Below are 25,994 nucleotides of genomic sequence, written 5' to 3'. Positions count from 1 at the left end.
TTCTGTTCAACTGATTGACTTAATGAACTGTTCTTATTTGAGATTTATGTATATGCTTTGTGCATCTAAGTGACTTCATGGGCCTTAGGAAAGCTAGGTAGAATGAGCAAACTAATAGACAGCTATTTATTAGGCAACTTTGTTTAAGCTACATTTTTTGTTTTCCTCCTAATGACTTTGTAGGTCTGGATTCTCTGTTACTCCCCCAGAGTACATTGGCAGTATTTTTTAAGCTACCTTTTATACTCTTTACTAAGACTATTTACTAGTAGTAGGAAATAGTGACAGGATGAGACTAGAGATGGTACCTACATGGTAGAACCTAAAGATTTTGTAGTTTTAGTTCCCTGCCCCTGTAGACTTGATTATCTTTGAAGAAGCTTTGATAAATCCTGTGTGACTCTCTTTCCCTTCATTTTCTGGCCTGCTGTACTTACATGGTTTTCCAAGGGAATAATGCTTTTAAATTCCATGATCTCTAGTTCCATGTAGTTTGACATTCCTCCCTGTGCTGTGCTGTGCTTAGTTGCTCAGTCGTGTCCGACTCTTTTCAACACCATGGACTAGCGCACCAGGTTCCTCTGTCCATGGGGATTCTCCCAGCAAGAATACTGGTGTGGGTTGCCATGCCTTCCTCCAGGGGATCTTCCCAACCCAGGAATCGAACTGGGGCCTCCTGCATTGCAGGCAGATTCTTTACCAGCTGAGCTACCAGGGAAGCTCTGACATTCCTCCCTACTCCCATCCAAAGTTAGCTGTTATTAAATTTATGACTCTGTCACCATATAGTTCAACAAATGTTTATTGAGTACTTCTATGCCAGACACTATACTGGAAACTAGAGATAAAAGAGATAAATAAAGCATAGTATCTCTCCTGAAGGCTTGAGATCCTCAGATAGCCAGAAAACAATAAGAAAAAAATTGTTCATTTATATCAAAGAGGCCAAAAGTAATTACATTTGTATATTAATGTGATAAGTCTATAATTTACTCACTCACAGCACAAGCTCCACTTAAGTATTAGTTCTGATTTCTCCTGATAAGTATGGCTTCACATATGCCACCTCTTGAATCCAGTGTGGTATATTGATAAGCAGAACAGTAGCCTTAGGCAGCCCAAAGAATGCCATATAAGATGTCTGTGTAGACTCAGTCAGAACCTGCTTTGTATTTTGTGACTACATGAGCTTATTCAGGGTGAAGGAATCATTTTAAAATTGGGAAGCCAGAGTTGCAAACTATAACTCACACAGAATAGCTGATGTAGACATTTGTTAATTTTGACAAACTGTGCATGTTGAAATTTAAGTAATAGCATCCAGTAATTAAATAATTGTGGTCATACATTTCCAACCTCATGCATTTGCTCAATAAATGTTTGTTGAGCATCTGTTACATGCTGAAATACCCACCAGAGGATCTCTTAAGTAAACATCAGACTTAGAAGATAGGAATAATCTGTACCTTGAACCAGTTTCCTGAGATATTAAAAAGGAAACTCAGCATTCGGGAGGGGAGCATCAGGCTTTCTTCAGTGGGCCCAGTCATCATAGTACTTCACACAGCCATCCAACAGCTGTTCTCTTTGTTCTTCAAGTAACATTTAGGTGCAAGAAATAAGAGTTCTACTAGAAGAGTATGAGAACCATCAGCGTAAAAGCACCATGCCCTACATAGGAATCAGTATTTCTTATAACAATCTTAGGCAGTTTCCAGAGTCCCTACAAGGGAAATGTCCAGTTTCAAATGTTACCACATTCATGGAAGCCCAAAGCCTGGCTTTCCATTATGGATTCATTTGTAATCCCTTCTATTCCATATACAAGTTACTATTCAGAGACCATTTTTACCATAAGAAATGCTGTCTACTAACAAGTTGACCTTTTTTTTTTTGGTCAAATTTCCAGAGAAACTGAGGTAGAAAGTTAACCGAAGTTCAAATTTGGCCTTAGAAATGGAGAAAGGATTTTGTTAACTTCACATAAAAGAACACACTCTCTGCAGAAAATTAGAAAACAGTAGTAAAACTAACTACAAGTCATTCTGTTCTTTATTATCGGCATGCACTGGCAATTCTAAACAATGTCAGTGATAAAATATTCCTTTCCACTGAGGCAGTCACTCTTACAACCTCTCCTCTCTCAGCATGCTATCACACTGATGCCAGATAATATTTTGAGTACTGGAGACCACAGCAGCAAGCAAGACAGATAAAGCCCCTGCTCTTATAGAATTTATGTTCTGATGGGAGGAGGGGGATAGTCAATAAACAAACAGTGGTAAATTGTATGAATTTTTAAAGCAGAGTAAGATGATAAAGATTGCTAGTGAAAGAGGTATATGCCAGGTATATAATAATTGTATTCAATATAATCAATTATTCATTATATTCAATTCTATTGAATAATGTAATTATATTCAATATAATCTATTGAAACTTATTCCATATCAACCCTTTTATTCTCTCCCTTATACAATAAAACTGGAAGCCTGAAAACACAATTTCTTAGGCCTTCTTTCTCTGTGGTCCAGGTATGTTTTGCCATTGGGATGCATTAACATGATATTAGAAGGTGGAAGAAGGCAGCAGCAGTAGAATCTCCTCAACTCAGTAGCATCTCTCTCCTCCAGCAGCCCCGGGGACAGTGGTGACTTCTGGCAATTACTGATCTTTAGTGATATACTTTTTTTCTTTTGTTTCTCCAACTTGGCAACACACTTACAACCAATCCCATGCATTAATTCCTCTCTTTTCCCGCTCTCTCCATTTGAAAAAGCTAAAGGAGTTTTGATTTTCGTGTCTGGACCTGACGGGCAGACAGATAGAGTCCTCTGTTTTACAAAGACTAATTAGGCCTCACTGATGAGGGAAATCAGAGGGGAAATTCGAAGACATTGAAGGTACATGCCGTGTGACTAGAGTTGTGTCCCCAGCAGAGGGGATAACAAACACAGAGGCCCTGGAGTATGGTGCATGCTTATCACATTTGAGGAACAGCAATGAAGGCATTGCTGAAGAATAGTGGGAAGGTAGCGAAGTGAAAGGAGATGAAGTTGGAGAGGTAACAGAAACAAGATCCTTTTATTCTAAATAGACAGTGTTGAGGAAGTGGAACATGAAATATCTTAAATTTGCAAATGCTTCCTCTGTCTTCTATATGAATGATTTGGCATATGGAAGGGAAAAGGTGAAAGACCGAGAGGCCCGTTGAAAGGCTGTGGAAAGAGTACTCCAGCAAGAGATTTGGACCAGAATGGTAGTAGAGATGGTGAGAAGTAATCAGATCCAGAATGTATTTTGAAGGTAAAATCAGCAAAAAAGATTTGCCAGAAAATTCAAAGTAGAAGATAAGAGAAAGTTAAAAGTCAAGATGAACTCTAAGGTTTTGACCTGAGCTTTGATAACTGACTTAAGGGGAGTTATCATTTACCCTGATAAGAAAGATTAGGCAGCAGAAATCAGGGCTTCTTCTTTGGAAATGTTAAGTTTGAGATACTTATGAGAATTAAGAGTAGGCAATTAAACATATTAGTCTGGAGCTTAGGAGAAAGGTTAGAATTAAAGGTACATATTTGAAAGTTATCAGCATATATATATAGTATTTTTAAATAGTACATATATATAAATATAGTATTTAAAGTCATGAGACTGCATAAGGTCATCTAGGAAATCAGTATAAATAGAAGACAGGAGGTATAACTTTTACACTTAGGCAGCTGTCCCTTCTTCCTCTTTCCCCAACCTTTATATTTCCAAGTTTTATTTTCTAATTTTGACTCTTGATGACATCATCTCTCCATTCCATAAAATATATTGTTTCCCTTGAAACCGTAGATGGTAACTTACAGATCTTTAAACTGGATAGCAGTCTGCCAGCTGCCATTAGCTTCAAGAAATCAAGATTGTGTGATTGTTACCTAGTTACCGAAGTACTAGCAATAAGTATTCCTTCCAGAGATGGTGAGTTTTCATATAATTTCAGTCACCTTCAGCCATATTCCATAACTCATTCATTCATTTTTATTCATTCCCCCCTCCACATCCTTCCCTGTCTCTCCCTCTCTCTCTGCAGCCCTCTCTCTTTTTCTCTCTCTCATGCACATACACACAGAACTAGGTGTATTTATGTCCACTATTTATTTTATTCCATCTTTTATAAATCCCTTGGCCACTCTAATAACAGGTGTTTGTACAAACAAGTTTATACTTTAGACATATAAGGTCTGTCTAAAATCTCCCTACACTGTTCTTTGGGGGCTTCCGCAAGCAGCTGTTGCTATAAAAGTAGAATCTTTAAAATCTTTGTCCCTACTAGTAAGAGAAAGAATAAGAAGTTGAGTGTCTACTGTGACCAGTACTGCTATTTGCTTTATGATTAAAGCAACACTATGAGGTTAATATAACTATCCTTCATTTTATGTAAGAGAAAATTGAAGCTCAAAAACAAAGCAACTTACCAACATCATATATTTCGTCTAAGTGATTAAGCCTGGTTTCACACCTAAGTCTTTCGCTGTAATGACCTTTTTCCACTATGCTTCCCAATTCCTTAAATTTCATTTCCCCAACTTTTTAATGGAAGTCTCTGAAACCTATCAGGTTAGATTTACCAACTCTGCGACCCCGTGGACTGTAGCCCACCAAGCTCCTCTGTCCATGGGATTCTCCAGACAAGAATACTGGAGTGGGTTGCCATTTCCTTCTCCACTATTTTTCTTTTAGCCACACTTTATTTCTTGTCCAGATTAAAGACCATGACTCACCACTTGGAAGTTGCCCTCTCTAACACCTCAGATAGCTTCACTCCTTCAATTTATTCCTTTGCTTACTATGGTGAAACCCAAAATGAATGACTCCTTTCTCCACTTTCTCCGTTTTTGTTCCCAAGCAGAAAAACAGTACTGAATAAAATTCATAGAACTATGATTACCTGAACAACTACAAATTACTGGCATTCAGTGGCAACCTGGAACTTAAAGTTGTTCAGTAATTCTGATGTAACTGTCTTATTGGTTTTCTAGCACATTCTTTCAGATCCAATATGATAGTTCAGTTATACATTCTACCCCCTCTTCAAACCTCAGCAGCAGCCCTGCTTTCAACTCTTGGCAGATAATCTCACTACCTTTGTGGGGAAAGGTGAAGCTTAAAAATAAATATATCTGTGAAACTGAGCACTATGAGGGCTCCCTCTTCTTCCCATCTCATTACCTCAAAAATTTCCCCATTCCTTTAGCTATATTCCTTTCTTTAAATCTAAAAAGAAGAGGTACTTCTCCTTCCTAAGAACAATACTTCTACTTTTAAGCCTACTTTTTCTCACCTTCCTCAGAACTTTGATCGCTAAATTATTTCCTGTGTCTTCTGGGTTCTCTATTTTCTCTCTAGTGGCTCATCCTCCTGCATCCAAATAGACAAAGATTACCACTATCACAAGAGAACCTATATTTAAACACCACTTTTCCTCACTGAGCTACTGCATAGTCACCTCCTATCTGCTACTAGATTTGTTGAAAGAGAGGTCAGCAATACTGCCTTTCCTTCCTTACTCTCCAGTCTCTACTCAAACTCCCAAATCTCATTCAGTTCAGTTCAGTTCAGTCGCTCAGTCTTGTCCGACTCTTTGCGACCCCATGAATTGCAGCACGCCAGGCCTCCCTGTCCATCACCAACTGCCGGAGTTCACTCAGACTCCCGTCCATCGAGTTGGTGATGCCATCCAGCCATCTCATCCTCTGTCATCCCCTTCTCCTCCTGCCCCCAATCCCTTCCAGCATCAGAGTCTTTTTCCAATGAGTCAACTCTTCACATGAGGTGGCCAAAGTACTGGAGTTTCAATTTTAGCATCATTCCTTCCAAAGAACACCCAGGGCTGATCTCCTTTAGACTCCCATTAGTATAAAAACTGCTTTCCTGAGTATACTCATCACCTCCTAACCTCCAAAACCTGCTCTGATATTCATCCTCCTTACCATGTATATATCATTTGACATCAGACACATTCCTCACCCACCACCTGGAAACTACTTCATTTCTAGTGCTCTATGACAGTTCTCTCTTGATACCCTGACAACTACTTTTTATCCTCATTATGCCTTTCTCCATTCCCTACTTGGAAAATTCCCTTAAGATGCTGTTCTCTGCTGTGCCCTCCACTCTCTCCAGATTCTCCCTTAGACTTTTCTTCTCATGCCAAATATGTGCAGGCAACTTCTCATATCTAAAGCCCTAATTTTAACCTCTTTTGTAAATGCAAGCCTTCGTTTACAACTTCCTTTGGATATTTCCACCTCATATTCTTTGGACAGCAAGGAGATCAAACTAGTCAATCCTCAAGGAAATCAATATTCCTTGATATTCCTGAATCAATATTCCTGAATATTCATTGGAAGAACTGATGCTGAAGCTGAAGCTCCAATACTCTAGCCACCTGATGTGAAGAGCTGACTCACTTTCTGATACTGGGAAAGATTGGAAGCAGGAGGAGAAGAGGACAACAGAGGATGAGATGGCTGGATGGCATCATCAACTCAATGGACAAGTTTGAGTAGACTCCAGGAAATAATGAAGGACAGGGAAGCCTGGCATGCTGCAGTCCATGGGGTTAGAAAGAGTCGGACATGACTTAGTGAGTGAACAACAATCTCATCTTCCACTATTGCCTAATCTCACTCATCACTTTTCCATTCCTACTATAAAGAGTGGGATACTTCCTTCCTGACTTACCCCTCCTTTTTTTAATGTGTTGTTGTTTAATTATTTACTTAAATTTTTGTTGGGGTATAACTTGCTTTACAAAGTGGTATTAGTTTCTACTGTTTTTTAAAGGCATCATTCTTCCCTAAAAATGTTTATTACCAAGGTCATCAGTGACATTTTTTTCATTTTTAATTATGATAAAATACACATAACAAAACGTTTACCATGTTAACTATTTTTAAATGTATTTTGTTGTTGTTCAGTCACTAAGTCATTGACTTTCGATAATTAATTTTTCCAAAAGAGGAAAAAAGAAAGAAATGATATGTAAGAGAGCTGTTTGCAATGGATGTGGAAATGGTTACTGACATATAGAAGTCTAATATCTTCCCTGTGTTAAGACGAGAAAAGTCTTAGATGCAGACAACTCCATTTCAGTACATTAAAAAGAGAGAAAGTAAATCATGATAACAGTCTTGGGCCCCTTGACAATTCCATCAAGACCATAGGGTTAAATCTCTGAAGAACAGAAACAAAGAGGGAGGTCTCTTAAAATAAGTGATTTCTCTTTTAGACAAATAAGACAGAGAACTTCCTCCTGAGGGTTTAACAAAAGAGATTTCAAATGTTTTGGTTTTTTACTTAAATTTAATTTTGAAGCAATGCATAACAATAAAAATGATAATCACTGAATATTCAGAATAATATTCATCCTCTGTTCTAAAAGTGCTTTCAAACTATCCACTTAAAAAATAGTCACAATTGAGTTACCTTTTATTGGGTGAGAATTTTTAGGACGTCAAGCCCAGGAGACAGTGTCTCAAGTAACCTTGAGAGAACTGCTCCAAGGAAGCGGGGCAGGTCAGGTTATATAGAAATTTGCAACAAAGAGCAGGTACTCTGATCATCCAGAAAAACATCTACTTCTGCTTCATTGACTACACTAAAGCCTTTGACTGTGTGAATCACAACAAACTGGAAAATTCTTAAAAAGATGGGAATACCAGACCACCTTACCTGCCTCCTGAGAAACCTGTATGCAGGTCAAGAAGCAGCAGTTAGAACTAGACATGGAACAAAGGACTGGTTCAAAATTGGGAAAGGAGTATGTCCAGGCTGTATATTGTCACCCTGCTTATTTAACTTAAATACAGAGTACATCATATGAAATGCCATGCTGGATGAATCCCAAACTGGAGTCAAGATTGCCGGGAGAAATATCAACAACCTCAGATACCACTCTAATGGAAGAAAGTGAAGAGGAACTAAAGAGCCTCTGGATGAGAGTGAAAGAGGAGAGTGAAAAAGCTGGCTTAAATCTCAGCATTCAAAAAAATGAAGATCATGGCATCCTGTCTCATCACCTCATGACAAATAGATGGGGAAACAATGGAAACAGTGACAGTCTTTATTTTCTTGGGCTCCAAAATCACTGCAGACAGTGATTATAGCCATGAAATTAAAAGACGCTCCTTGGAAGAAAAGTTATGACAAACCTAGACAGGATATTAGAAAGGAGATTCATCACTTTGCTTACAAAGGTCCATCTAGTCAAAATTATGGTTTTTCCAGTAGTCGTGTACGGATGTGAGAGCTGAACTATATAGTAGGCTGAGCGTTGAAAAATTGATGTTTTCCAATTGTGGTGCTGGAGAAGACTCTGGAGAGTCCCTTGGAGACTCAAGGAGCTCAAACTAGTCGATCCTAAAGGAAATCAACCCTGAATAGTGCTTTGGCCACCTGATACAAAAAGCTGACTCATTGGAAAACACTTTGATGCTGGGAAAGATTGAGGGCAGGAGGAGAAGGGGCGACAGAAGATGAGATAGTTGGATGGCATCACCGACTCAATGAACATGAGTTTGGGTACTCCGGGAGTTGGTGATGGACAGGGAAGCCTGGCATGCTGCAGTCCGTGGGTTCACAAAGAGTAGGACACAACTGAGCGACTGAACTGAATGGGAGCACAAAACTTTCCATATATGGTTCTAGGTTCTTTGGCTGGTCTAATAATTAAATTGACAGATTACTGGAGAAATATTAATCTTGTACATATAGGAATCCCATAAAAATATGAGACTTAAAAGCAGTCATGCAATTGAGGTTTGTATGCCAATCTGAGCTGAGAAAAGGAAAGACCCTGGGACGTCAAAGCAGGAGAAGGGCAGTTCACAGGAAGATGAGAAGAGCAGATGTTTTGTAATCAGTCGTTTGCCCTGCCATACAGGTAGGTCTTTCAGGTGAAAAATTTTCTCCTGGTAATGGCTCTTTTTCTGGGCCAGGTCCCCTATCTAAGTTCTTAGGCAGTCAAGGAAATCATAAAAGTTTTTGTTGAGTCTGCTATGGTTTGATTGCCTACAGCTCAAAATAATCCACGTACCAAAGAGGTTCATTTGGAGGTGGCATATTCTGTTCCCCTTCTAAACAAAATAAATTTCAGCTAACTCTGAGAGCTCAACAAAAAAGGATCAGTGCGTGCTACTTCACTTCAGTCGTGTCTGACTTTTTGTGACCTCGTGGAACTGTAGCCCACCAGGCTCCTCTGTTCCTGGGGTTCTCCAGGCAAGAATACTGTAGTGAGTTACCATTTCTTTCTCGGGGGGTCTTCCAGGCCCAGGGATTGAACCATGTCTCATGTCTACTGCATGGGCAGGTGGGTTCTTTTCCACTAGCACCACCTGGGAAGCCCTCTACTTGTAACTTCATCACTAAGTTATCTGGAACGTGCTGCTGCTCCTCTCTGGTGTTCCTGCCGCACCGTCTATAAAATGAGTCTTCCAGGCTGGACAGGCTCCCAGCTCTAATGCGGTGTCACTAGTTCTAAAAAGCCCCACCCAAATCTTACAATGAAATCTTCCAACCACCTTTATTTTCTGGAAACCAACATCTGTGAGAACTTTTCCATAGCTCAAAATTTAACAATCTTCCTGTTTTTCCTGAGCTTTCTTGCTTTGTGAATGACCCTTTCAGGATCCCAAGAATAAAGCTGTCACCAAAGCTTGAAGGAGATAAAAAGCAACAGCAGTATAAGAGAGTAAGCTCCAGGAGTTGGTGATGAACAGAGAAGGCTGGAGAGCTACAATCCGTGGGGTTGCAGAGTCAGACACAACTGAGCAACTGAACTGACTGGCCTGCCTGCCTGCCTGAGTACAAGAGGAGAAGAAATTTGTGGGCTCTTTCGCCTTCCTCTCCTTAGTTTAACTTCTGACCAATTTAAATATTTGTTATACTTTTCCTGGAAACTTGAAAAGTTGAATTTGGAATCCAGTCAAGGAGAGAAAAAAGGATCAGAGCTTAATGTAAATGCTGGACTTACCATCATAGATAACAACTTCCCCAAACACAGAGACTCAGAAGACCTCAGTGAGGTGCAATTTAACCAAAATGAGAATACTGGTGGCATGGGGTCTTCCCTAAGTGTGGTGGGGACTTCATGACTATCATGATCCTAGTACAGAGACCACCTGGGAAACCTGCTGATCATACAAAGCTGGGTATATTAAATTTCTGAACAAGGGAGAGCATCACCTTGATAGAGTGCTAAGTTTTCCAAATTTGCTGGCATATTGAGTGTGGCACTTTCACAGCATCATCTTTCAGAATTTGAAATAGCTCAGCTGGAATTCCATCACCTCCACATAGCTATAGTTTGTTCATAGTGATGCTTCCTAAGGCCCACTTGACTTCACATTCCGGGATGTTTGGCTCTAGGCGAGTGATCACACCATCGTGCTGGGTCATGAAGATCTTCTCTGTACAGTTCTTCTGTGTATTCTTGTCACCTCTTTTTAATATCTTCTGTTTCTGTTAGGTCCATACCATTTCTGTCCTTTAGTGAGCCCATCTTTGCATGAAATGTTCCCTTGGTATCTCTGATTTTCTTGAAGAGATCTCTAGTCGTTCCCATTCTATTGTTTTCCTTTCTTTGCATTGATCACTGAGGAAGGCTTTCTTATCTCTGCTTGCTATTCTTTGGAACTCTGCATTCAGATGGGTATATCTTTCCTTTTCTCCTTTGCTTTTCACTTCTCTTCTGTTCACAGCTATTTGTAATGCCTCCTCAGACAGCCATTTTGCTTTTTTGCATTTCTTTTTCTTGGGGATGGTCTTGATCCCTGTCTCCTATACAGTGTCACGAACCTCCATCCATAGTTCATCAGCACTCTGTCTATCAGATCTAGTCCCTTAAATCTGTTTCTCACTTCCACTGTATAATCATAAGGGGTTTGATTTAGGTCACACCTGAATGGTCTAGTGGTTTCCCCTACTTTTCTTCAATTTAAGCCTGAATTTGGCAATAAGGAGTTCATGATCTGAGCCACAGTCAGCTCCCAGGGTTGTTTTTGCTGACTGTATAGAGCTTCTCCATCTTCAGCTGCAAAGAATATAATCAATCTTATTTCAGTGTTGGCCATCTGATGATGTCCATGTGTAGAGTCTTCTCTTGTGTTGTTGGAAGGGGGTGTTTGCTATGACCAGTGCATTCTCTTGGCAAAACTCTATTAGCCTTTGCCCTGCTTCCTTCTGTACTCCAAGGCCAAATTTGCCTGTTACTCCAGGTGTTTCTTGACTTCCTACTTTTGCATTCCAGTCCCCTATAGTGAAAAGGACATCTTTTTTGGGTGTTAGTTCTAAAAGGTCTTGTAGATCTTCATAGAACCGTTCAGCTGCTTGAGCGTTACTGGTCAGGGCATAGACTTGGATTACTGTGATACTGAATGGTTTGCCTTGGAAACGAACGAGATCGTTCTGTCGTTTTTGAGATTGCATCCAAGTACTGCATTTTGGACTCTTGTTGACTATGATGGCTACTCCATTTCTTCTGAGGGATTCCTGCCTGCAGTAGTAGATATAATGGACATCTGAGTTAAATTCACCCATCCCAGTCCATTTTAGTTCGCTGATTCCTAGAATGTCAACGTTCACTCTTGCCATCTCCTATTTGACCACTTCCAGTTTGCCTTGATTCATGGACATAACATTCCAGGTTCCTGTGCAATATTGCTCTTTACAGCATCGGACCTTGCTTCTATCACCAGTCCCATCCACAACTGGCTGTTATTTTTGTTTTGGCTCCATCCCTTCATTCTTTCTGGAGTTATTTCTCTAGTGATCTCCAATAGCATATTGGGCACCTACCAACCTGGGGAGTTCCTCTTTCAGTGTCCTATCTTTTTGCCTTTTCATGCTGTTCATGGGGTTCTCAAGGCAAGAATACTGAAGTGGTTTGCCATTCCCTTCTACAGTGGGCCACATTCTGTCAGACCTCTCCACCATGACCCGTCCGTCTTGGGTGGCTTAGTTTCATTGAGTTCGACAAGGCTGTGGTCCATGTGATCAGATTGGCTAGTTTTCTGTGATTGTGGTTTCAGTCTGTCTGCCCTCTGATGCTGTCTCTCAGCGCCTGTGGTCTTGCTTGGGTTTCTCTTACCTTGGACATGGGGTATCTCCTCTTGGCAGCTCCTGCGCCACACCCTCAAAAGGATACTTAAAGGATTTTCAGGACTGGGATTGGTCACGGGGTGGTTTTAAGGTAGTTTCTAAATGTGGTCTAGGCAGAGACTGATCACATTTTGTAAAGTAGCTGAGTTGCTGAAACAGCTTCATTTTTTCTTTGGAGAAAGAGTCCATATGGAGTTACCATTGTCTCTATTTGTCCATGATATTATAGGAATATATAGGTCTGAATAAGCTTGTGTTGTAACAATTTGACTTAAGATAGTTTGTGTTAAATATCTTGGTTTGGTATAGTTTGCCTGTTTTGCAAGTTGATGTATCTATTTTATCTCTCAAAAAGAAAGTTTGTTGGCAAGATAGCCAATTATAAGGCTTTTGAAGAAATTCAGATATATTGAATACCTGAAATTCAGACGAATGGGGAGTTGATAAGAGAGTGAATGGAAACCTAGGGTCATTGAAGAATGAAGTAAGGGTTAAGGATTGAAACCTTTGGGAAGATAGTAGACTACAAAGGAAAAAAAAGGTTAAATGTTTGAAAGCTGGAAATACAATGGCACCATTGACGGTAACAGAAACAGGAAATTGAAATTTGGCATTTGGCAGATAAGAAAGTAATAAGATATGAAGATAATGGGTTATCTTTTTTACTTTCTATTGTAGTTTTTCTTTTGTATTTCAACTATAGTAAGTTTTAGGCATCATTCTAGAGATGACCAGATGTTAGAAAATTAGATTTCATTTTAACGAGGAATATTGTGAATTTATTCTAGTGTATGCAACCTTATAATCTTTCATTCAGTTCTGTGTATTTTCTTTGAAAATGCTTAAAATGCGCTGGAAATCCCACACCCTCATTTAACTAGCTAATATTTCATTATGTCAGTTTTACAGACAAACAGCCAGTGATCTCTAATTGCTCTATTATTTCCGGAACTTTGTGCAGCAAAATAACAGAGAGGAACATGAATGGCAAAGAAAATGCCCTATTAACAGGGAAATCTTATTCCTTAGTTGGTGGTCAGTATCCTTCGTGAAAAAAATCTTTTCTCTCCATTGGAGCTTGTCTGATTAATGCAATTAAAAAGCTGTAAGTCTTGGCCTTTATAAAATTATAATAAGTTCAATAACTATGTGTTAATTAAGATCAGCAAATCAACCTATATTAGTACTGCAATAGCTCTTTCCCAGCTCTGCCAGTGACAAAGGATACGAGTGGGTTGCAGTGTCACATGGCATCTGATTAAGTTAGATTAGTACAGGATTTGAAGGGAAGTCTCCCAGGTGACAGTGAATAAGATGATCAAAGTTTTTCTCCAGATATTTTAAGGGGACAGTTGGTTGAAAAGCTACTACTTTTCCAACATAAAGCCAAAAGTCCAGCCACATGGTATCCACTAATGAGTCAGAAGGAAAGACTGAAGGGGCTTGAGGTTACTGCTTGGCAGTACTAACCATATTAACAGCCTAAGTGTCTGAAGTATGCAGGCTTGTCTTCAGCCTCCTAAGATAATGTTCCAGGTTTTCTCACTTCAAAGATGTACTTTTTTTTTCATTTTCTAATTTTCTGAAATCAAAGTACATCTTAAAATTGTATAAAGTTGCATGTTGAGTGTGTGTGCGTGTGTTAAGGACCTCCTCCTCTTCAGTATTTTATAATCTAATGTAAAACTATGTTCACATTGTCAACTGATTCCATCTATACTAGCAAGTAGAAGTAACAATATTAAGGACAATTGGAACTAGGTGCTTTTTCAATATTATATATAATAAAGAAAGGACAGAGAATTGCATTTATTTTCTATTTGTCTATATTAACTGAGTGCTCATTATCTCAGTCCTAATAGCTGCCTTTCAAGGTATTTATTATTATTACTGTATATTATAAATGGGAATATTATGGCATAACATAGTTGGGCAGTTTGAATTTGGGCCTCACCTGAGTAAGGTAGACTCTTGCTACTGTGCCACACTGCCTCACTAGGACATCCTGACATAAAAGAAACTTCTTATAATTTTCTTTTTTGACATATAATTGTAGATATTAAATCTCTAAAGGGTGATTCAGTTCAAAGTCATGGAATTGTGAGTGTGTGCAGTTAAGTATTACTTGTGTAAGTTTGCTAATAGAGACAAAATATCTGGCTCTGTCTCCTTCAAATAAGTTTAACTTTTTCAGTATTACTGATCCCGCTTCAAAAAAGATATACAAAAGCTTGAAAGAAAAGATAAAATATCAGTCTCTTCAGACTTGAGAATATCATGTCTCTACGTTAAGTATTCTCAGTGAAAGATTAGAAAATAATAGTGAAAGAGAAAATAGAAAGTTTGTTGTTGTGTGTGCTTTGTTTTTATTTTTGTTTTCAGTTTGACCCAGTAAAACAGCCAGTGGGAAGGCCACTATCTCCAGAGCACTATTTTGTCAAATTATAACCAAAGCTGGTGTGATATGTGGCCTACTATTTAGTCACTTGAATTTCTGCATGTTTTTTAATTCTGGAGAAATGTTTTCTCATTCTCCTGGCTTTCACTATTTACCAAAGATCCTTTGAGCATATATCTTTCTTGTGCCAGACAATGTTGTAGGTGCTAGATATGCTAAACTCTGTTTATTAGATCTATTGTTTTTCCATTAACAATAGGCAGTATTATCCTAAGAAAATAATTTGTGGTGATTTTTTTGGCTTTGTAGTTGCTAAATCCTGAAGATGACCTCTTACCAGGAAAGATTCGAGACAGCAATCGTTCAACCCTCTTAGCAACAATTCAGGAGCATGGTTACCCCACAATCAACTTGGGAATTGTGGGAGACAAGTAAGTATTGGATTTTATTTTGAAGTTGTTGTGGTACAAATACAAATTTGGGGGATACTAACTAGGTGAGATTGTTGCTAAAGAGAAAGGGTTTTAATACCATAATTTCCACTTATTTCATTCTTCAAAAGCCAAATATTTGTGGAGGTGTCTATTTCCTTTAGTGGTAGACATTTTTCTGGAAAGCCTTTTACAACCAGAGGAATACGTTGCTCTGCTATGGGTGCTATTCCTATTCACACTTTCACTAGTTTCAAGAAAGATAAGGAAGATACAGGTGAGATGAGTAAGAGAAATGTCAAAATTAGCACTAACTGATGCTTTGAAGTTTAAGTACAATTATTTTCTAGGACTTTTGTATTGATTTTTGTATTCTTGTTCAACTTGAGTTTCTCCAGGCTTCACCCACCTGTAAGTACAAAGGGAGGAACATTGACTATAATTGCCCATCTCCAAGAGCACATTACCCCCATTTACTCAATTAACTCAGCTGTCTGCTAAATTCCCCACGTATTTCTCTAAATCTCCAACTGCATCTCACTTGTGATCAAAAACAAGTCTGCTCTTCCTGAGCAGCCCCTTCTATGCAACATGCCAACTTTCACCAGGCACAGTTTCCAGTTCACAAGAGGTGTGCCTGCCCTTAGTAACCCTCAAATATCAGCCTGCTAGAGGCAGAGGTAGGCGACAGATCTGAGTGACGGATACCCTGATGTATCTGTCACCCATAACTGCCTCTTTCTGTCTTATCACCACCTTGTCACTAAGAAAAGCTCATTATGCCTGACTCCTTCTTCTGTAACGATGAGTGCTTTCCCAAGACTCAAATGTGCTTTTGAAGAAGCTCTGCCCTACCATTCCACAGGGTATGTTCAGACACCTATAAACCGGACACAGTGTAGTCCAGACCTAACACACAGCATCTTGCCAATAACCTGAAAGGTATTAGTTTTTAATGTTAATCTCACCTTTTAAAGTTCTCTTCTTACCTCTTGATTTTTTCTTTCTCTGAGAATACTGGAGTAGAGGCTGTTAGACATATCTTCAAACATTTTTTTTTAATTCACTATTTATAATTACCTGAAAGTTTAGTGCTAGAGAAGTCCACAGGTAAGTAAACAGCCAACTTAGAACCCATGCTGGTAAAGTCAGTACTACAGGTCACCAGTATTAACTTGACTCGGACTCCCTAGCCCTGGGAAGGGAAAGAAAGAACCCACTGAAAAGACAAGGAGTGGGTTAAATTTGGACCTGACCAGTAACTTGTCTTTTTTTTTTAATTTAAGATTTTTAAGATAACACTTTTTTCTTAAAAGTTAACGTGCATAATAGGAAACCAAAAAATGCAAAAAGTGAAGTCATTCATAATCACAGGCAGTTTACCATTTGATGTGTCATCCTAGGTTAATTTGTGCATTGCACAGCTAAGCATCCATTTTTATGGAAGTATGATCATACAGTTATGTATCATGCTGTTTCACACATCAGGAATGTTTACTGTTTCAAAGTCCCAAAGCTATAATACACTGCACCAACTCAATCTGGAAGGAAAAAAATATACAATCCTACCTTCTTGGTGACAAAATTTTCAGAAAAGATAAAAATGGCAACAGTCCTCTAGATAAAGATATTGGCAGAGTTATGATTAAAATACTGCATTCCTTAATGTTCAATTAAAAGTAAGACATAAAGCAACAGCATACACCAAGGATAATACTTCTAAGAGGATTCAGCATTATCTGATGTAAACTATTAAAGAAATATGTTTCCTTTGAATACTTAACAGTGCATTCTTATTGTACAGTCAAGAGATGCACACACATGGATGGTTATCATCAAAATATAAATATGCATACATCCCTTCCTTTATACTTCCTTCTGCCCCTCTGCTGCCAGCCTAAGTGAGCAAGTGCTAACATACATTTCTCAGAGACAGTCAGATAAACTTAAGGCAACTAAAAATTATCCTGATGCAGATACACCTTTAAAGATGACAAAAATTAATTTCTGAAAAGAAATAGGATGAATCCAGGAGTTCCAGCAGCAAAGAGCAGGCCTGAAGTTCTAAGAAACAAACTCACCAGATTTTGAGTTTGTTTCCTACCCATTGCTGGCTCTGGCCCTGCCACCAAGTGTGTTCATGAGCTCTAAGAACTATCATTAGGTAAAAGGTGCTTTTTGTTTGTGTGTATCATTTTTAGCTTAAGCTGTTCTAGACTATAATTCTCTTCATTCTCTCTTCCTAATGTACTTTTGTATTAAAAAGGAAGTAACTTGATATGTATACTACATGCTGCATTGTCTTTCTATGAAAGCCAAAACACCATTAAAAGGTTACTGTGTTGATAAGCTAATATTTGATTGTCTGGGGCTAATTGTTGACTTGCTATAGACGTTTCCCAATAATTAATGTACCTTGAAAACAGCATATAAAGAACAACAAAACTATAAGCAAGATATAGGCAATTCTGAGAATATGCAGATCTTTTAGTGTATTCTTTTCTTGGATTGTATACCTTACATAAAACTGAGAACGGTTTTTTAAAGTACAACTGATGCAAATCTAAACTTCTTCAGTCTTAGAGTGCTATATTGAAAAATCCCAGAGTAAATGGTTTAAAATGCAGAGGTGGAATGTGGGAGGAAAGAATTTATAACTGTTCAGATGGAAATCTTTGCTGGGAATTTAGCAGAGGAAACAAGGTACATTTAATCTGTAGCCTGTTGATATTCTGTGAAGGTTGCCTCCCTCTTCATTCTTCTCTTTCCTGTATAAGACATTTGCTTATGAAACAAAGGTTGTTATACAGAAGCCTTTGTGTGAAACTCTCCAGGGAAATAAGCAGGGTCTTGGGAGAAACTACCCTATGTTTAAAGCAGGGAGAGAAATAACTCAAAATGTCAGCAAGCACAGAACCGTTACTCAGCTAGGCAGATAAGAGTAGGGAGTAAGAGTACTATTCTTATTACTTTCAAAAGGTTTCAGTCTGGGTTTAAATTCTACATGATTAGATTTCTCAGCTCTTATTCTTATCACCTTTCATAACTTTAATAGTAAATGTTAAAATTGAAGAATAAGACTCTATAAAACATTTGTTGTTTGTGGTCTTTTTAATAATAGCTATTGTGACAAGTGTGAAGCAACATTTCACTGTGACTCTGATAGATTAGTGATGTTGAGCATCTTCTCACGTGCCTATTGGCCACGTGTATGAAAAAGATGAATTTTTAAACCCAGAGATGTTAATTGAACTTTCCCAGCATCATACAAGTGAGTGGCAGAGGTGAAAATGAAATCTAAATTTCTTGAAATTAACTATCATTATGAAGACAAGAGAATAAATATAAATATGTCAAAACAAGCATCATATAGGTTGGAATGGTCTGCAAGAGTTTTAAAAAGGTGCATTTTTAGCTAGAACAGAAAGGATGAATAGGATTTGTATAGTTAGGAAGAATGTATTAACCAAGTAGGAAACAGGGAATGAACAAAAATAGAGAAGTAGAAATGAACAACTTAGGTCAGAACAGACTGTTTAAAATAGGGGGTTTAGGAAGAAGGATACATGTAAATCTGATAGAAATTTGAGGCCAAATTTTGAAAGGATCTGCAATCCAGGCAAAACTACCCAAGTTGCTTAAATGTACAGCTTTTTTAAAAGCAGAATTGACATAATAAATAATTCTTTTGGAAAGATCGTTTGACCACGTGTTATCACATGGACTAAAGTTGGAGACCTATTAGAAATAAGAACAACAGTTTATTTCTTGTTCAGTTCAGAAGTACTGATTGTGAATCTTCGCAAATCATCTAGAGAGCTTATTAAACATGATGATTCTGATACAGCAAAACTGGAGTGGGCCAAGATTAAGCATTTCTAACAAGCTCCTAAGATATCAAGCCGCTGGTCCCTGGGTCACAGGAAGTAATAAGGATGCGGTATATTTAGTCACGTGTCAGGGCTTCCTTGGTGGCTCCTGTAAAGGATCTGTTCGCAGTGCAGAGGACCGCCTGCAATGCAAGAGATGCAGGTTCCACCCCTGGGTCAGGAAGATCCCCTGGAGAAGGAAATGGCAACCCACTGCAGGATTCTTGCCTGGGGAATCCCATGGACAGAGGAGGAGCCTGCTGGGCTACAGTCCATGGAATTGTAAGAGTCAGATACAACTTAGTGAGTAAACCATCACCACCACTACAAAGCCTCATTGAAATGGTATGTGTCTATTCTATAGACACAAATAAAATGCTTGCAAAGCCCAGTTATTAGGTCTGTCACAGTCTTACATCCCTCTCTAGCAATACACCATTTCAGCTTCTTCATTCTCTATTAGTAGTTTATCCTTTCTTGGTTTTGGCAGCATCTCTTCCTGTGCTCATTTCCAAGTATAAGTGTCAACCATGGCTCACCCTTGACTATCTTTCCTTCTAATTCTTTATGCTGACTCCCAAATCTGATCTCTGTCTTGAGCTCTATGCCTAGATCTACCTGCTTGCTGGGTATATTTTCTTTTTAAGTTCGATAGGCAGAGCAAACTCAACATGTCCAAAGTAAATTCATTATCCCTCCTTTCCTCTCTCACTGCCCACCCCCACTGCCATCTTATTCCATGTCCTTGAGTTCTTTAACTTACATGCAGAGTACATCATGAGAAATGCTGGGCTGGATGAAGCACAAGCTGGAATCAAAATTGCTGGGAGAAATATCAATAACCTCAGATATGCAGATGACACCACCCCTGTGGCAGAAAGTGAAGAACTAAAGAGCTTCTTGAAGAAAGTGGAAGAGGAGAGTGAAAAGTTGGCTTAAAACTCAACATTCAGAAAACTAAGATCGTGGCATCTGGTCCCATCACTTCATGGCAAATACATAGGGAAACAGTGGAAACAGTGGCAGACTTTATTTTGAGGGGCTCCAAAGTCACTGCAGATGGTGACTGCAGCCATGAAATTAAAAGACGCTTGCTCCTTGGAAGAAAAGTTATGACCAACCTAGACAGCATATTAAAAAGCAAGACATTACTTTGCCAACAAAGGTCTGTCTAGTCAAGGCTATGGTTTTTCCCGTAGTCATGTACGGATGTGACCGTTGGACTATAAAGATATCTGAGCACCGAAGAATTGATGCTTCTGAACTGTGATATTGGAGAAGACTTTTGAGAGTCCCTTGGACTGCAAGGAGATCCAACCAGTCCATCCTAAAGGAAATCAGCCCTGAATGTTCATTGGAAGGACTGATGCTGAAAGCTAAAACTCCAGTACTTTGGCTACCTAATGCTAAGAGCTGATTCATTTGAAAAGAACCTGATGCTGGGAAAGATTGAAGGCAGGAGGAGAAGGGGATGACAGAGGATGGGATGGTTGGATGGCATCACCGACTCAATGGACATGAGTTTGAATAAACTCCAGGAGTTGGTGATGGACAGGGAAGCCTGGCGTGCTCCAGTCCATAGGGTCACAAAGAGTTGGACATGACTGAGCAACTGAACTGAACTAAACTGAGTTTTCTGGCTCAGCAACTGCCCACACCAGCCACCCAGTCTCCCAAGCCAGAAGAAACCTGAATGGAAAACTTCTAGCTCTCACTCACCCCTGCATTTAAATCCCTTGCAGTTTCCCCCATCAGTATTTCTTGTACATTCCTCTCTCTTCCTGTCTACCATCCTGGCTTAGTTTGGGGCTCCATTTACTTTTTGTTTAGACACGTGAGACTAGCCTCTTAACTGGCCTCCCTGCTTCAAGTCTTGTTCTCTTCCAACTCACCATCTGTTCTGCTACGAATATGATCTTTCCATGGTGCAAATTATGTACTTATGGCAGAATTGGGGTTTTATTATATATGGGTAAGCATACTCCCCAGTGACCCAGGCGTTAAGAATCTGCCTGCAATGCAGGAGCCATAGGAGATACAGGTTCGATTCCTGGGTCAGGAAGATCCCCTGGAGAAGGACATGGCCACCCACTCCAGTATTCTTACCTGGAGAATCCCATGGACAGAGGAGCCTGGTGGGCTACAGTCTATGAGGTCCCCAAGAGTTGGACACAACTGTAGTGACTTAGCAAGAGTACTCTAATAATTCAAGAAACTTTCATGAAGTGTTATGCTATATCAGACATTATCTCAGTCTTTGGTACTGCAGGGAGAAGGAATTGGCAACCCCCTCCAGTATTCTTGCATGGAAAATTCCATGGCCAGAGGAGCTTGGCAGGCTACAGTCCATATGGTTGCAAAGGGTCAGACATGACTGAACAACTTTCACTTCACTTGGTACTACAGAGATGAATAAGATAGTTATTAGTAAGAACTACAAGGAAGATTTCAGTTCTATTTCACTCCTCTCTTTCCTCCCCAGCTAATCCATATCCATTACCTCCAGCCTCCTCACTCCAAACTTGTCGGTCTTTACCTGGGAAGAGACACGAATCTTTACTTACTACCTAGTATGTATATATAACACTATAGTGCACTTTTTTCACTTATCTAGGCCTCATGGAACAACAGATCCAGATAAGTGTCCTTTACACTCATTTGTAGATAATATTGGGTTAGCCAAAAAGTTCTTTGGGGTTTTTCCACAGATGTTTTGGGGAAACCTATGAGACAAATGAAATTTTTGGCCAACCCAATACTACTGAAGCTCAAAAAAATTAAATAAGTTGTTCAGAGTCTCACCCTCTCCTATTATAATCTTTTCTCTTATCTTTCCTCCCACAACTACTGGAGCCACTTTTGCAGCATTTATTACCTTTGGGTAATTTGTTATACCAAGTTCATAATGTCTTAGGAGTGGGAGAGAATGGAGAAGACAAAATAAGAAGTCCAGCCCAGCCCTGTCCAACTCCAGGATCTTTCTCCTTTTCCTCTACCATACTGTCCTCTTAATTAGGCTTAGCACCCACAATTTACTAATATTAAGGTTAATAAACTATTCTATATCCATTTTAATAGATAAAACCTCTAAGTAAATAGTAATTGTCAGTATTTCAAAGGCCAGAGAGGAAAATTTAGTTTAACTTTGAAATTAAATACTGATTGTATATATGAGTGAATGAAAAGGACTTGAGCTGCAAAATCCTAGATATTTAGGTTTTATAGAAGTGGATGGAAAAAAAGGCAGGAGGATTTATTTTTTATTTTCTGGACCCCTAAATAAATCTTATTTACTGTAAAATACACTCTTCCTTCCATACAAAGAAAAGTCCTTTCCTATTATAATCTCTTCTTTTATCTTTCTCCCCACAACTACTAGAGCCACTTTTGCAGCACTTATTACCTTTGGGTAATTTGTTATACCAAGTTCATAGTATCTTCAGGAGTGGGAGAGAATGGAGAGAAAAGGAGTATGGGAAAGAGAAAAGTGTGTGCATAATAATTTCATATTCAGACCTGCATTAATTCGATTTACAAATGACCCAGATTCACAGATGGCCTATTCTAACCTTTCCCCTACTCACCATCTAAGTAACTCTGTCAGTACTTTAAGAGAAGGGAAAGAGAAATAACTTTTAGAGAAGTGAAAGGGGGAAAGCCATGAATAGCAAAAAACTGTCAAGAGACAGTTAATCTCCTTATTCCCCCAACTCTCAAGATCCATGCTATTTAGGGGACCCCAATGAGCGAGTGAACTGAACTGAAACTGAACTGAAGTCATTGGCTCCATGCGTTTTTTCTGTTTACTTTGCAATACTTCCTGATAATCAAATATTTAGAGTTCCATTTGTATTTTAAAGTATTCTACCTGAGGATGAGTCGTTTACATATTAATATTTATTATTTCAAATCAGATATCCAACACATGGGTAAGTCTGCTGTCCTGAAAAAACAGGAACTAACCACTTAAAACAAAGTTCTCTGACTTAGAGGAGCAAATTCTGAACAAGACCACATCAGAACCTTAGCACAGCAAGATATGTAGGCATGGCAAGAAGTACATTTTATTTATTTGGGTCCTCTCTCTTTTTTCTTGATGATTTGGCTAAAGGTTTACCCATTTTGTTTATATTTTTGAAGAAACAGCTCTTAGTTTCATTGATCTTTCCCAGTATTACTCTTCATCTTGTCTTTAATTCTGTGTATGTATAGAGTTTATGTGTATCTGAATGTGTATAGGAAAAAACAAGAAATTGTACTTATTTTCAGCTTCCCTGGTGGCTCAGATGGTAAAGAATCTGCCTGCAATGCAGGAGACCCAGGTTCAGTCTCTGGGTCAGGAAGATCTCCTGAAGAAGGGAATGGTAACCCACTCTAGTTTTCTTGCCTGGAAAATTCCAAGGACAGAGGAGCCTGGCAGGGTACAGCCCAGGGGGTTGTGAAGAGTCAGATAAGAATAAGACTGAGCAACTAACACCCATACTCATTTTCACCTTTCATGTTCCTTCCATTTTTTTACTGAGTACATCATAAACATCTGTCCATATCATTACATACTACTCCGCTATGTCATTTTAATACCTACATATTCAGTTCAGTTCAGTCTCTCAGTCATGTCCGACTCTTTGCAACCCCATGGACTGCAGCATGCCAGGCCTCCGTGTCCATCACCCACTCCGGAGTTTACTCAAACTCATGTCCATTGAGTCAGTGATGCCATCCAACCATCTCATCCTCTGTTGTCCCCTTCTTCTCTCTCCTTCAGTCTTTCCCAGCATCAGAGTCTTTTCAGATGAGTCAGTTCTTAGCAGTAGGTGGCCAAAGTATTGGAGTTTCAGCTTCAGCATCAGTCCTACCAATGAACATTTAGGGCTGATTTCCTTTAGGATGGACTGGTTGGATCTCCTTGCAGCCCAAGGGACTCTCAAGAGTCTTCTCCAACACCACACTTCAAAAGCATCAAATCTTTGGCTCTCAGCTTTCTTTATAGTCCAACTCTCACACCCATACATGACTACAGGAAAAACCATAGCCTTGACTAGATGGACCTTTGTTGACAAAGTAATATCTCTGCTTTTTAATATGATGTCTATGTTGGTCATAACTTTTCTTCCAAGGAGTAAGCATCCTTTTATTTCATGGCTGCAGTCACCATCTGCAGTGATTTTGGAGCCCCCAAAATAAAGTCTGCCACTGTTGACACTGTTTCCCCATCTATTTGCCACAAAGTGATGGGACCAGATGCCATGATCTTAGTTTTCTGAATGTTGAGCTTTAAGCCAACTTTTTCACTCTCCTTTCATTTTCATCAAGAGGCTCTTTAGTTCTTCTTCACTTTCTGCCATAAGGGTGGTGTCATCTGCATATCTGAGGTTATTGACATTTCTCCAGGCAGTCTTCATTTCAGCTTGTGCTTCATCCAGCCGAGCGTTTCTCATGATGTACTCTGCATATAAGTTAAATAAACAGAGTGACAATATACAGCCTTGACGTACTCCTTTTCCTATTTGGAACCAGTCTGTGTCCAGTTCTAACTGTTGCTTCCTGACCTGCATACATATTATTCTGTAGCAAAAAGTATAATTTGACTGATGGATATGACCCATCTGTTGACAGACATTAGATTGTTCCCTAATCTTTCTCAATTGTGAGTAATTGGTGAAGATCTTTATAACTAAATCTTACCATATACCCACAATTATTTGACAGCTTTTAAATTTCTGTTTTATTCATTTTATGACCATTTATTGAGTGACTGATGTATGCAGAGCTATAGTGCAAGCAGGGGTAAAATGATAAATAAAAGAGCTGCTGTCTTCAACTGCTTGGTGGTGGCATGTGAAACAAATTGTTCATGGCTTTATCCTTAGCATTTAGAGTATTGCCAGCACATGGTAGCTACTCAGTAAATTCCAGGAAGTAATAGGAAAGGAAAGAGGGGAACACTGAATATAGCCTGAATATGAAACTAGTCAAACCTGGGGATATCAAACAGATACAAATTAGTGGGTGTTTGCAGGGCTGAATTACTTCTAGCGCCATCCTATTTCTACTTTAAATATGGAACAGTAGATATCCTAGTCTTTTCCCCATGACTGATTCAAAAACCTGTTAGCCTCCTTTTGTCCTCCCAGGCAGCATGAGCTATTGTTCCCCACTGTGGAGAAAGTGTTAGACAAATGAGGATGGTTGCATATCTGCGTGAGTACAGAGTTCTGTGTGCGCCAGCCACAACAGTTGCAGCCAGACTTGGTTAAGATAGTAGGCATTTGGCACATAAGTGCTTCTCTATGTTTACATTTTCCTCTTTTCCCTCAGTGTCCTGATGTGGCCTAAACAGGGTAGGAAAAGGATTTGTTCCTGTTGAGCCAGAGTTGTTTTCTTTCCCATTACACTAATAAGCTCCTTAAAAGCCAGGACAAGATCTGTCTTGGTAATCCTGTGTCTACAGCCATGAGTAGGAGTACCTCCTCCAGATTATACAACCCTGCCTTCTTTCCCTATACCACCCTCCTTTTCCATGGTACCAAGAAACTTCCAACTGTGCAACTGTCCAGAAAAATCTCCCAGGGTTCCCTCAAAGTGGGTACCTTCGCCATGGGAGCAGATCAGAAAATATGGCTCTGACAACAAGACTAAATTAGTAACTGAGGCACATCGAAAAAAAAGGAAAATGAAAAGCTTTGTACCTAGGATGATTCATTTTATATTTCTGAAGAATGTGGGCTGGGATGGGGAAGCAGAATTCCAAATAGATTTAGGAAGCTTCTAATGTTAAAAGTTGGAGAGTTATCCTACTGACTTTGGGTGAATTTACCATTTACCTCTTAAATATAACAAACAGTGATCATGGTTCAAATACACAAAATCCACTTGGGGAAATTTCTTTTTTTTTAATGAAATTCAGCATTGATTGAATTATATCATTCCTAAAACTGAGTCTAACTATTGAGCTGTTTATATTTCTGCATCAGTTTTGAAACAGTTCGGTAAATGTGGCTTTCAGACTGCTGACTTGTACTTTCTTTTCTAGCCTTTCAGGGGCTGGAGGGCTGGGAAATTCCCTTAATTAAGAAAAGAATTCCCCCTTCTGGAAAATCGCCATCCCATAAGCCTACCCCATTCAAATCATGCTGGGCTTGTTTGGTTCTG

General features: G+C 39.1%; 1 protein-coding gene across 4 annotated transcripts in view; it reads left to right on the top strand.

Moving 5' to 3' along the window:
• Positions 1-25,994, top strand: part of GPHN (gephyrin) — a 551,792-nt gene that overhangs the window by 483,284 nt on the left and 42,514 nt on the right. For all 4 annotated transcript variants that reach the window (XM_018054058.1, XM_018054057.1, XM_018054056.1 and 1 more), the window contains one exon: positions 14,852-14,973. In XM_018054058.1, coding sequence (XP_017909547.1) covers positions 14,852-14,973 — 122 coding nt within the window. The remainder of the gene's footprint in view (positions 1-14,851; positions 14,974-25,994) is intronic.

The sequence above is a fragment of the Capra hircus genome, chromosome 10 (assembly GCF_001704415.2).
Source record: "Capra hircus breed San Clemente chromosome 10, ASM170441v1, whole genome shotgun sequence".
In the NCBI taxonomy this organism is placed as follows: Eukaryota; Metazoa; Chordata; class Mammalia; order Artiodactyla; family Bovidae; genus Capra; species Capra hircus.
The sequence above is the reverse complement of the archived record's forward strand: the minus strand, read 5'-3'. Positions and strand labels throughout refer to the sequence as shown.